The sequence below is a fragment of the Centruroides sculpturatus genome, unplaced genomic scaffold (assembly GCF_000671375.1).
Source record: "Centruroides sculpturatus isolate CEXI.00-Female unplaced genomic scaffold, Cexi_2.0 scaffold616, whole genome shotgun sequence".
In the NCBI taxonomy this organism is placed as follows: Eukaryota; Metazoa; Arthropoda; class Arachnida; order Scorpiones; family Buthidae; genus Centruroides; species Centruroides sculpturatus.
In genome coordinates, this window is record NW_019384942.1 from 384,534 (window position 1) to 397,675 (window position 13,142).

Below are 13,142 nucleotides of genomic sequence, written 5' to 3' on the forward strand. Positions count from 1 at the left end.
GAAGTCGTCGTGATAAGTTTGTGACTCAGTGTGTGATTTAGTGGTATATCACATGGCACTCAATGTGTTAAATTAACAACAAAATTATTTTCAAATTAGGATCAAGTTTTTTTTTAATGAACTAATGACCAAATTGGTAAATTTTTACCTATTGTACTGTACATATAAAACAATATATATATACATAATATAGTGAAATTCCATTAACCTGACAAGCCAGCATGTCAAGCTCGTAGTTGTTAGGAGGTTAATGGTGCATTGTTCTTTACCATTGTCATCAACTTCTGATATAAACATTGTGGAGCAAGACATGATGATATGCTAGATAAAATCAGTTAGCTTGTTCATGATTTTTCTAAAGACTTTTCCAAAGACATTAGCACACCGATTTGATATGAAAAGTAAAAATATTTAGTACATTTAGAAACAATTATCATCATGGAAACAGATATAGTACATTACTGTTCATGTACTTTGATAATAAAAGTATTTTGTAATTTCAGTACGTCTGTATTTATATGCAATAACAATGTACAAAGCAAAAAGTAAGAATAGTGTATTCTTGTCTCATACCAATCAAAAGGTAAGAATAGCCTGGAAAAATTGAAAGATGGCATGTTAAATGTTCATAAAAGACATCTTAACTTGTAAAACTGTAGAAATCCAAGTAAAATTGTGTCCAGGGATTGAAAAAACTTCCACTGTCTGATAAGGTGGCATATTTGATAATCCAGCATTGTCAGTCCTGATGATGCTGGGTTAATAGAATTTCACTATACATAAAACAGTCCTTTCTTTGTAATTGTTTAAAATAGATTAATAATAATTATCAATATGGCAATCTTTTCTAAGAATTTTTATAAAATTTTAAACAATCTCTAGATATTAATATTTTCATTTGCTATATTTGAAATGAGTTTTAGAAAATATATTTTCAGAATATTTTAAGTTACCCTGAAGATTTATTACTACTTACTCTATATTTTCTTACTTTTAATCACTAGCTTTTTCAAATTCAATTACAACCCATCTAAAAAATGAGGAACTTCTGTTATTTTTTGGCAAAAAATACTGAATTGAAAATACCAATAAATAGATAATTTGTTATTAGTAGAGAGTAATTTTATCAAATAATATTTTGGCTATGCTATTCTTTTATCGTCATATTCTTAATATATACATAGATTCTTTAAAGAATCAAATATCATGTGTATTGTCACAAGCTTTTAAATGTGTCTTTTTTACTCTCTTTAATACATTATATCATTTGAAAATTGTTGCACAGCTTTAACTTAATAGTTATTAAAAAATATCTATTTGGAAACAAATATGAGAAACAAGAATTATATTTTGTTTTGTGAACAAAAAAACACTGTACTAATCTTCAGGATGACAACATTTAATATAATAAATTCACAGTTTTATAATCAGACATATGACACCACAATAAACAAAAAAATGCATTTGATAATTGTTTTCTTTTGTAATTTGTTCTCTGTCTATTCTTCATAAAGGAAAAAATATGGCAATTATTCCACATTTTATGCTTACCTGATTTAGTTTTGCTTGTTTTAATAAGAACATTTTCTATTTTAAAAACTCATTCAAATGCAACTAAATTGTTCATTAATTGACAGTAATATATAATTTGTAAGCATATAAAATTTAGTAAATAAAAATTGCAAATGTCAAACTAAATCTACAATTGAATATGTAGAGAATAAAATTTTATACTTGTCATATTAGTTCAAGTCTAATTTGATTTTTTTACTATGGCAGGATCTACAAAGTTAATTGATGGAATATAACATCAATCATCCAAAGTTTGTTTTGAAAAATTTATTAAACACAAGAAAAAGATAAATGATTATGTAAAAGTAAATGGCTGACAGTAACTGCAAATTCCAATTGTTATGTAAAACCTGATTCATTTGTTAAGTAAGTGAATCCTATATCATCAGAAATGATTGTTGTCTTAAAGATTATTCTCAGTCCAATTGATTACTTAGCTAACATATTTCAAATAGAATGTATTCTAGATTTAATGTGAACTTATCACTATAAAAATAAAACATTTGTAAAATCTTGAAAATTAAAGTTAAATTATAGTGATTAACATAAAATTAAAAGGCAAATTCAATTTATTGATCATACTACAGTATATCAACAATGGAAATTCATCATTCAGTTTCTAAAAGCAACATTTAATAGTTTCCAAACTAGTTACACAGTTAATGTCATTACACCCAATTGCAATGTATATAACCATTTACTAACCATTAAGAAAGCTTTATAACTTAAAATTATTTTAAAAATAACACAGTTAGCATTTTGTTTTTGTTTATATAACCTGACAAAGTTATATTTACACTAAACTTACTGTAGTGTGACAAAATTCAATTCTTTCTGATTTTATTATATAATTAAGTAGGAAAAAAAATTCATTTCTAAATATAAAAATTCTGTACTTTTCTATAATTATAATAATTTCAAAATTTTCTTAAGGGGGAAAAATATGTTGCTTTGAATGATACCATAATATGATTGAAATATCATTCATATAATATTTTAATTGATTCTCCATGAACGACTTTCCTACAATTTTTTTTTAAATTTTCAACTAATTATGTACTCCTCTGAATCAATTACATTCTAAGATATTATGAATCAAACTGTAAGCTTTTCTGTTGATGAAAATGGATAGTATATAAAATAAAAATCACTTTTCTTAGTAATATCAAAAAATTCTATAATTGAATTTACTAATTAAATGTCTATAGCGCATATTTATGGAAGGTGATCAGATTTATATCATTATACAGATATTAACAAATATAAACTGCATAATAAACATATTCTTAAAAATATTTAAAATGACCCTTTGTAATTATTAATGTAAAAAGATATGAAAAAACTACCTTCATTTCTAAAATTTCATTCATTCATGGAAGAATCTAGTTGTTTAACAAATAACTTAATCCATTATTTATAAATTAAAATTTCTGACTGATAAATTAAAAAAAGTAATCTGAAATTTTTAATTTTAATCAGAAATCTAATTTGTACTGAAGTAACACAGACAATAAATATGCAATAAAAATTTTACTACGTCTAAACAAAAATTTACTTTCTGTTCTATGAGTGTAAATTTAATAGACAAAATTTAAACAAAGATTATAACTATAATAATTATGTATGAATGTGAAAATGCAGCAGCTCATTAATTCAAAGCTGTATGAAATAATGATAATATTTTCTATTAAATATTGATCTTTAAAACAAATTATTTTTGCAAAATGTACTCAAATCAGCAAGAATAAAACTTAATAATCAAACTAGTCATATAAATCAACATTTGAATAGGCTGCATATCTGTTATTTATCATCTGATAAACTGCAAAGATCAATATTGTCATTTTTACAATTATAAAAACAATGTGCAATTTATTGAACATTTATCAATAATGTTTATTCACACAGTTAATTTTTTTTAAGTACAAAATTTTAGATTAGCATGATTAAAAAAACCAGCAAACATCTCCTAATGCTGCTTTGTAATTCCAACTGCTACATTCACATTTAATCTTAGAAAGTGCATATAATATATTTACATTTACCATTTTTTTCCTATAAAAAAACTATCCAATTTAATTTCTTATAACTATCTAAATAAAAATAATAATTAATTTCAAAAAATCTGATCACCTTATACAAAACAATATCAAGGACAAGCACAAATTAGAAACAAAAATTCACAAGGAATGTACTTTTTAATATGACATTTCAGAGGAATGCATGCTAGTGTGGTGTGTGTGTGTGTCTGTGTATATAGATATAGATATAATTTTTTTTTTCTTTTTTGCATCAATAGCTAAGAGGATTTTGTGCAAAAAAAGAAATAAGATACACTATATGAAATCTGCACCTTCACTTGTTGCATGACAAAAATTCCTAAATATTGTGAACGATATGAATCATTGTTCTATAGCAATGGTATGTAAATTCAAATACCTGCAATAAAATAAAGATGAATAAGATAGAAAAATAGGAGTTTGTTTCGTTTTCCTTTACATGAATTTTATGTACCTTGATAAAAAGTGAAGAGGGTACAGAGGCTACAATTAAGGCTAAATGCAAGGCTTTTTACTTGGGGGTTCATCAGTGGCCTCCAAACTACTATTGGATACCTCACTATCTTCGCCAATATTCAAGTGTGCATTGTAGATGTTTTTATCAACGGGTTCATTTGAAGAATCATCTTGATCCAATTGTTTCAATGCATCACGTACAGATTTGTCTTTATCTGAATGATTGCTGCTTGACTTTCCGTTTGGAGTTGCATCTTCATCATATTTAGGTAAATCATCGAGAATAGATGGTTTCAGCTCTCTTGCCAAGAAATGTGTCCACAGTGCCAATTCTACTTTATGAGGAGTCCACTTGGTTTCTTTATCTGGAAATTAAATAAAATTAGATTTCAAATAAATCTATTTATTTCTGTTTAAGAGAACAATCTTGAATATTTATACCATGCTCATTTAAACGATCACTACATGCTTTTATTTGTGCAGTATAGTTCACATATTCTGCTAAAGTATAATCTGTAGTTTCAATTCCTGGAGTAGACAACATACTTTCATCAGCCATGAATGGAGCATGTTCCGGATAACCAGCTGCTAGAATTGCTAATGTATGGAGGAAAAAAAAAAATTCAATATAAAAATTTATTTTTTCAGAACTGAAAGTGTAAATTTCAATTATTTATTAAATAATTTGTAATGAAAAACTTACCTGATGCAGATGCAGGACCAATACCTTTTAAACAAGTAAGTGCATTTATAGCTTTAGTGATATTTGGAACTTTTCTGAAAGCTTTCTTGCTTGCCTTCAATACTGCAGTTTCTGTATTTATGCGCACCAAGTCCATGAGACAAGGACGGAATTTTCCTCTCTAATAGTTAATTTTATTATTATATTAAACTGTACTTAAACCCCATAAAATAATACACAAAAATATTATATACATATATATATATATATATATAGGATGTCATGTAACTGGTGTATAAATGGGCAGGTGACAATTCTAAATGAAATACTGAATTGAAAATATAGAATAAAATTTTTCACGAGGCTTTGTTTCCAAGAAAAATAGCTTTGAAAGTTTATCAAGTATGAATGATCAAGATTCAACTTAATGGATGTTTCTGTATGCTATTTTTATTATTGAGTGTTTTGAAAGCAATTCTGTTACTTGATATATTTGCATACATTGTTGATGTTATGTTTTTTTATATCATTCTTATTCTTCTCTTATGCTTTTGCAATCAAATTCTTAGTTTCTATCATAGTGCCAATATGACTACATACAGCAATTAAAATGTGCTGAGTGCATGTGACAGCAGTGCTTCTGCTGCTGCTAATTATTACAAAATACAGATATCCTAATCTTCAATATCTCACTAGGAGAGTTATTCAGAGAGCAGAGTGAACTCTCATAAAACACAGTTCTTTTGAACCAATTTGTTAACATGGGAGTCACATCTGATGACTCAACTTGAATGTTAATAGACAGAATTTATATGAAATCTGATGAATTGAATCTTTATCATGTACTTGATAAACTTTCAAAGACATTTTTCTTAGAAACAAATCCTCACAAGAAAAAATTTTACTCTGTTTTCAATTCAGTATGTCAAGTAGAATCACCACCTTCCCATTTGTATCACCAGTTACAAAACATGGTTTAACTCTGAATAGATGAATGATTTTATATATATTGATATATATAAAATTGTTCATCTATACAGTAAGGAGGAATTTTGTTTCAAGTTCTACTCCAGGAAATTATTTTCTTCCAACAATTCTAAATTAAATTTATTATAATTATTAAAATTATCATGTGATGATGGCATAACTACCTATCTCTTGTCAAATTATTTCAAATCAAATTCTTGAAATTAGCTCAACAGTACATGATTTGTTTGGTTTGGCTTTAATTAATAATCAACTTTTTGATTTGTATGTTTATATATATTATTTTATCTGGGATTCAATTAACTTTTAAAATCATCCTAAGTGACAAAAAAGACTTATCATCATTCCATAATATTAAATGTTTATCAAGAATTTATTTTCAAATATTTTCAAAACAGTGTCTATGGTGAGCTAGGATTTCAAAGTCCCAATCAATCTTACATTGTATAACATTTTAATTCTATTAGAATTTTGAATATCAACAGCATATAAAAAAATCAAATAGATACCAAACTGAGTAACAAGAAAACTACACAAGAATGTTCATTATATTTTTTTTTATTATCGAACTTTATAAATTAGAGCACTATATTGATTTCAAAATTTATCTGACGTTAAAAATACATTGAAAAAACTAAAATTGTCTTCATATCTTTATCACTTACAATCACCAGGAACAAGTAGTCTTTCTTTACCAAGAAAACCTTTTATTAGAGGCTATTCCTCTTAAAATATGCAAAGTAGTTTTAAAAAAAATTCTTAATAAGAATTCCAAAAATTAAAAATACATTGAAGAAACTAAACATATCATATCAGCAGTTTGCTATAGCAGTTTTACATATCAGCAGTTTGCTATAACTTCTTAAATCTCATATATCATTAAATATTAAGAGTTAACAATGAAAATAGTGAGGAAAACCAATGCATATTTTATAAAATTTGGTAAAATGAAAATAAAAATATCCCCCTCTCTCTTTTGGAAGACATAAAAGTATTAAAATACACAAAATTATTACACTGACATAAATTTATCAGATTTGAAATACATTATTATTTTAAAATGTTCCAAATAGCCCAAAAAAGCTTGTGGTTTCTGACAATGAAATCTAGGTAAAATTTTAAGTACACTTTATTTTATTCAGCTGTGATGATAATTTTAATAAGTTGTTTATTTTTCTTATAATTTGAAACTGTGTCGTATAATTTCTTTGTTTCTCAAACACAAATAAGTGTCACAAATTACAACACTTGGCTTTTTACCATCTTTATTCAGTTGATACAAGATGAATAAAGATGGTAAAACACCAAGTGTTGTAATTTGTGACACTTATTTGTGTTTGAGAAACAAAGTTGTTTATTGTTATTAAATTTATATAAGTATAATACTAATGCTAACATTTATATAATTATAAATATAATAAATTTAGATCATAACTATTTGCTATTGTGCATGCACTTACTTTGTTATTTAAAAATGTGTTTTAGTCTTTTACATTCAGTATTTGTGTATTGAAGCTAAAATGTGAAGTATATAATGCTCAAGATTACAATTTAAAGTCTTTCATCATTTTATCAAAAAGGATTATAACAGAACTAGAAGTGCAGAACATGTCCAACTGCTCAATTGGGGTTTTGAGAGAAATTGAAACAGTCTTGGGAAAATTTGTGATAGAAAATCAATATTACAGCAACAGCTGCAAATAAAAACAAGTCTGACCCAGAAGACTGTCAGCTCATACAGATAGTTAAGTTATACAAACATCTAAGAGAAATTCATATGGAAATCACTACAGCATCTGTCCAGCAGATTTATTTCAGACAAAATCTTTCAAAGATGAAATAAACCCCATGAAAAGGTCAAGAGTATACCAAATACCAATGAGAGAAGGTTGGACAGCAAGATGGAGTATATAGATGCAACATTCTGATCACTTATGGCAAGAATCAAAGAACACTGGTCCAAAGAATGGAAAGACAAATGGCCATAGCAGTAACTGCAATGGAGCTGGAAATAGAGGTAATTGAAAGTGGCTAAAATCATAAAACCTACTTATTGCATTGTCAATTTAAGACAAGGAAGAGAGAGAGATTTAGAAGTCTGTGTTGAGAAGCAGATCCATAAACTTTAAAAGTCATGTGTAATCAGTGTATTTTTATTTTGTGTTATTTGTTTTAATTCTTGTGTACATTGAAGTGTTATTTTGTTACTGTAAAATTCAGTGATGGAGTGATAAAACATATTTTAAAAGCTATCAAAACCATACAAAAATTTCTGCATTGCAGAAATTTTTGTATGGTTCAAACTCTGAATTCCATTCAAGATTTGATTGTCTCAAGTTGAAAGATTAAAAGATAATCTTTCAACTTGTAAAGTTAAAAATGTAGTTCATTAAAATATTTTTACTGGTTTTATGGTGTCTTGAACTCTCATTACAATATTAGTTTGTGTTGATAAACATAAAAATATCATTGCATTAAAAAGAATTAATTAATAATGATGAGAAAGTCAAACTTTAAAAAAAATTTTGACTATCTTTCTGCAAAAAATTGTTACATTTCTTAAATAATTTTTCAGAAAAAAACTGCCCATTATGCCCCATATGATGACCATTGTCATCATAAATCAATTGTGTATTTTTGGATGTCAAAAAGTCCATTATTGTCCCATGCTAAAAATAGATTATTTATGGCCTCAGTGATGATATCAATTTTATTTCTATTAATCAATGTATTATGTCAAGTTTATATAATTGTATATGTTAACATATGATGATGAACTATGTTTAAAGAGCATGTTTAAAGTGTTCTTTTAATTAAAAAATTTACAATAATGTGTGTTTAGTGTTTGTGTCAAATCACACAGTAATCCTATTGAATTATTTATAAGATTTAATTTGAATTTCCCAAACTATATAGTAATAATTATTAATTCATTAGTAAATTGTTGTTTTATTTTGTGGAATAATTTTTGAGGAAATTGTGTGTATGTTCTTGGAAAGTTTTGGTCCTGAAAATTTTCTGCACCTCTGAAAAGAACTAGTGTCACTCAACGTGCTACATGTTACATCAAAAATGAGTAGACTTAGTAGCTCCATAATAGATAACAATATATTAATGAAAGACTTTGTATTAATATAAAAAGACAAAAGATATCTACAAATTCATAACATTGTTTCTTTGATTTTAATTATTGTAATGAAATAAAATGATTAAAGTTGAAAAATTTAACATTTATTTCTAAAACAATAGAGGGTAAACAATTCTTCATAAATCTCATAACCATTAGAATCAATTTTTGACATGTTATCAGATTTTATTTAGGAATAGTATTTAAAAAATTAAGAATTTAAAAGTATTAAGCAAATTTATTTATCTCTACTCAGTTTTATCATGTATACTATTTCCAATTTAAATATAAAAAAAGAAGAATAATGACAAATCATTCATTTGCTCAAATATTGTAAAAATTTGAAAATGAATGAATGATTCAAAAGAATTTGTTTCTAAAATAAATATTGCTCCATTAATTCCATTCCATTACTCCATTATAAGATGTAGTAAACATAATTAAGGAATTTTTAATACTTAGATTTGTAATAATCATTTAAAAATCTCTAATGTATATTAGAGTAGAGTGTCGTTTATCCAAAAGCTGATCAACTGAAATGTCAGTTAACCGACAGCATTCCAGTCAGACTGAGTCATGCTGAATGGAACGTTTTTGATACTAGATTAACTTCCAAAATATAATTTTTTTTGTTTTTATATTTTTCAATATATTTATTTCGTTTGTACAAAATAAAGCAATAATTTTTAATGATACAATAGCCACGATTATTATTTTAAAAAATTTACATTAGACTTAACATTGACAAAAATTCAATGCGAAGCAACAAGCAACAGAAAAAAATTTCATCATCAGATAGTTTAATATATTTTTTCGTACATAATCGGTTATCCAGACAACCCCAGTCCCCAATTGATTCGGATAAATGATGCTCTACTGTATTATGAAAGGCTTTTTTGTCAATATATATAAATTTAATTTTAGTTAATGTTCTCAATATCCTATAATGAAGTTCAGTTTTTTCCTTTTACACATTACTAATAAATTTCTATTTGCTAATGTGTAGAACTTAAAATTTTAAATTAAATATCAAATCATTTAAAAGTTACATTTTTTAAATTAAAATTTTATAAAATTAAACTGTAAATAAAATAGTTAATTATTAAATAGCTGTTTTTTAGACATATTGATAGTTAATCTTCAAAAATTATTTAGAATTCAAAAGTAAATATATGTTATAAATTGTCAAATAATTAACTTGAAAAATGGTACTCAAATTTCATACTGATTTCATCAATATCTTTTATATCCAGTACAAAATAATAACTAAGCACACTAATTAAACATGGAGAAATAAAAGAAAATCATAAAAATTTATTTATAGTCAATTGATACTCACTATTAGTTTCCATTTTGTTATTTGAATCAATTCTTCATGAGTAATATGAGGTTGTTTCCTTGAGTGAATGATTGTAGGTAGTTGTTCATGATACCTTTTCAAAAAATAATTAAACAATATTATTATAATGATTAAGTAGATATAAAATGTTATAACAATCTGAAATTAACAAATGTAAAATTACAAATACTACATTTGTTAGAAATACAAATGTATCATAAAAAAAGCAATTATTATATTTAATAAAATGATTATAAATAGCATATATTAATATATTTTATATAACTGTAAATAAAAGAAAATTTTAATTTGTAAAACTTTTCAAGATTATTTGTTCAACTCTATACATTTTTATATCTGAAGTTAATGATCTACATCAGTGATGATGAACAACTTTTTCTAGATGTAGGCCACAAAGAGAATTTCATAAGCTTCTGTGGATCACATGCAGTTTTTCTTATGAAGTTGTAAGCTTTAAGCCTGTTGAGTACCAACATACTCTGTAATCACTAGTATAATATGTACTAATGATATGCAAACTAGTAACATTATAGTTTATTCTCATCTTTTTAATGGTTGAGTTTAATTTGGATGTTGTTCATCACAAATACCAGCCTAATTCTTCTTTAGTTTTCTGCTGGTTATAGCAGGTCCATTGAGCACCACTTTTTTCCATGCTTATCTATCCTCTGCTCTTGTTTTTAGCTCATAACAATCCTCTTTTAAGTCTCCTTCGCACTCATTTCTTTTTGGCTGCACCCATTCCTTCCATAAGCCTTCCTCTCAAATCATGTGACCCATCCAATTAGCTTTCCACCTCTTCATTGTCTCTAATATGTTCCTTTTTTCACCCACTCTTCTTAGGACTTCCTCATTTCTCATCTTATTGCTCCATCTGACTTTCTCTATTCTTCACCACAGCCAGTGGTGTAGCATAGTAGGGGTGGCAAAATTTCACAATAAATAACATCTTGTAAAAATTTGAACCATTTCATTTCATATTTTTGTCGCACCTATGATTCAGACCAATGAAATGAGCATGGAATTTTTCATTACTTATTCTGTGATGAAACTGAATTTTAGTCTTTTAAATTGAGATACCTAAATAAGGGGACAGCGATATTTTCCTCCACCCCTGGCGACTGACACCCACGCTACGCCACTAACCATAGCCACATCTCTAGTGTCTCTATTCTCCTAATGTCACATTGTCTCAAGGTCCAAGTTTCAGCACCATAGAGGAAAACACTCTAGATCAAGGCTGCCCAAACCCAGGCCTGCAGGCCACAAAGTGGCCTGCCAATGCATTTGAATTTGCCTGCCCACAGTAGCGGTCGGCTATCACCATGTGTGATGTCGTGCTACTAATAATGCCAACCGCCATGTGATTGGTCAAACATGGAATGAACTATGACTTGAGTCACTGCCATACCATTGTTAATACCTAACCTATGCATTTATTACACTTGTTCTATTAGTTTTGAGTTGACTTTTGTGTATTAAAATTAAATTGTTGTCACCAAATATTGAAAAATTATTAGCTAATAATACCCTTCTTAGGTCTTATTGATGTATTTTTTTATTAGGTATTATTAAAACATGTGCAACTTAAAGCTTTGTTTGATTCAAATACCTATCCATTTATAGAAGAACGAGTGTAAGCAAGTGTGATTCACTGGGTAACCCGCTGGCTTACATGTAATTGAAATTATAGCCTGCCTCCAAAATGAATTGGGCAGCACTGCTCTAGATGTAGTATTTGACCAGCCTTTTTCTCAATTCTAATTTCAGACATCCACACAAAATTGTTTTCATTTTGCTAAATGCCTCTTTCATCATTCCAATTTTCCTCTTGATTTCTTTCCCACTTCTGCATTCAGAATCAAACCAAACATCCAGGTATCTAAACCCATTCACTTGTTCCACTTTGTCACCATTTATATGGATGTTGACCTTTCTTTCCTTTTCTCCAATTCACAGCACTTTGGTTTTGCTAATATTACTTTATTTTGAAAACATCACACCGCCCTCTCTAGATCACTCAGGATCTTTCTCATTTTACCCTTGATCTCTGCCAGAATTGCCATACCTTAAGCACTGAATGTCATTCTCCAATTTTAATGCATTCCTCTTCCTCTAGATATTCCATAATCATCTCTTCCAAGTATATGTTGAAAAGAAATGGCAATAAATAACATCCCTGCCTAACATCCTTTTCAATCTTGATTTCCTCACTATATTGACTATCTTTAACTACTGCTCTCAGATATTTGTACAAGTTTAGTATTAATCTCCTGTCCTTCCAATCTAATCCTTTCTTCTTAAAATATCCATCAACCTTTCCCAGTCAATTTTATCAAATGCCTTCTCAAAATCTAAAAAACAATGTATCATTCTCCTATAGTTATCAGCATTCCTATTACTTCTCTAGTGCCTCTTCTCTTTCTGAACTCAAACTGTTCTTCCCTTATGAATGGGTTCAGTTTTCCTTAAGAGGCATTTCTCTAATATTCTTAGAAAGATTTTTGAGGTATGAGAAATAAGATATTCCTCAGAAAGTCGTTGGACCAAGTACCTATATCATAATGTTGCGAAGCCTGACAATTTTCTTATATCTAAAATCAAATGCTATGTGCAGCCCACAGACTGCAGGTTATTCACCACTGATCTATATGAATTAAAATTTCTATCTTACTTGTTAGGTTTGATTTGGACTCATCTTTTTCTAATTCAATTTATTTCAAATCCAATTTATCAAACTTAAAATTTATGCCTGAAGCTGTCTCTATTTTAAAATCACATTAAAATTGGAAAAAAACTAAACTTTTATATTTGAGAACATCTGTAATATCAACTCTTAAATAAACTAGCATTCATGATTAAAACTTTACAATTAAAAGTACCTAGTATTTTGTTTTT

At 27.3% G+C, this 13,142-nt stretch overlaps 1 protein-coding gene across 1 annotated transcript; it reads right to left on the reverse strand.

Annotated features, from left to right (window-relative positions):
* Nucleotides 1-1,864: 1,864 nt before the first annotated feature.
* Nucleotides 1,865-10,899, reverse strand: LOC111632150. Its single transcript, XM_023376523.1, has 5 exons — nucleotides 10,835-10,899; nucleotides 10,224-10,317; nucleotides 4,792-4,951; nucleotides 4,530-4,685; nucleotides 1,865-4,453 (listed from the first exon to the last, which is right to left on the reverse strand). Exons 1-5 carry the CDS (start codon nucleotides 10,897-10,899, stop codon nucleotides 4,128-4,130), a joined length of 801 nt encoding a protein of 266 aa, XP_023232291.1. The 3' UTR covers nucleotides 1,865-4,127.
* Nucleotides 10,900-13,142: the final 2,243 nt, after the last annotated feature.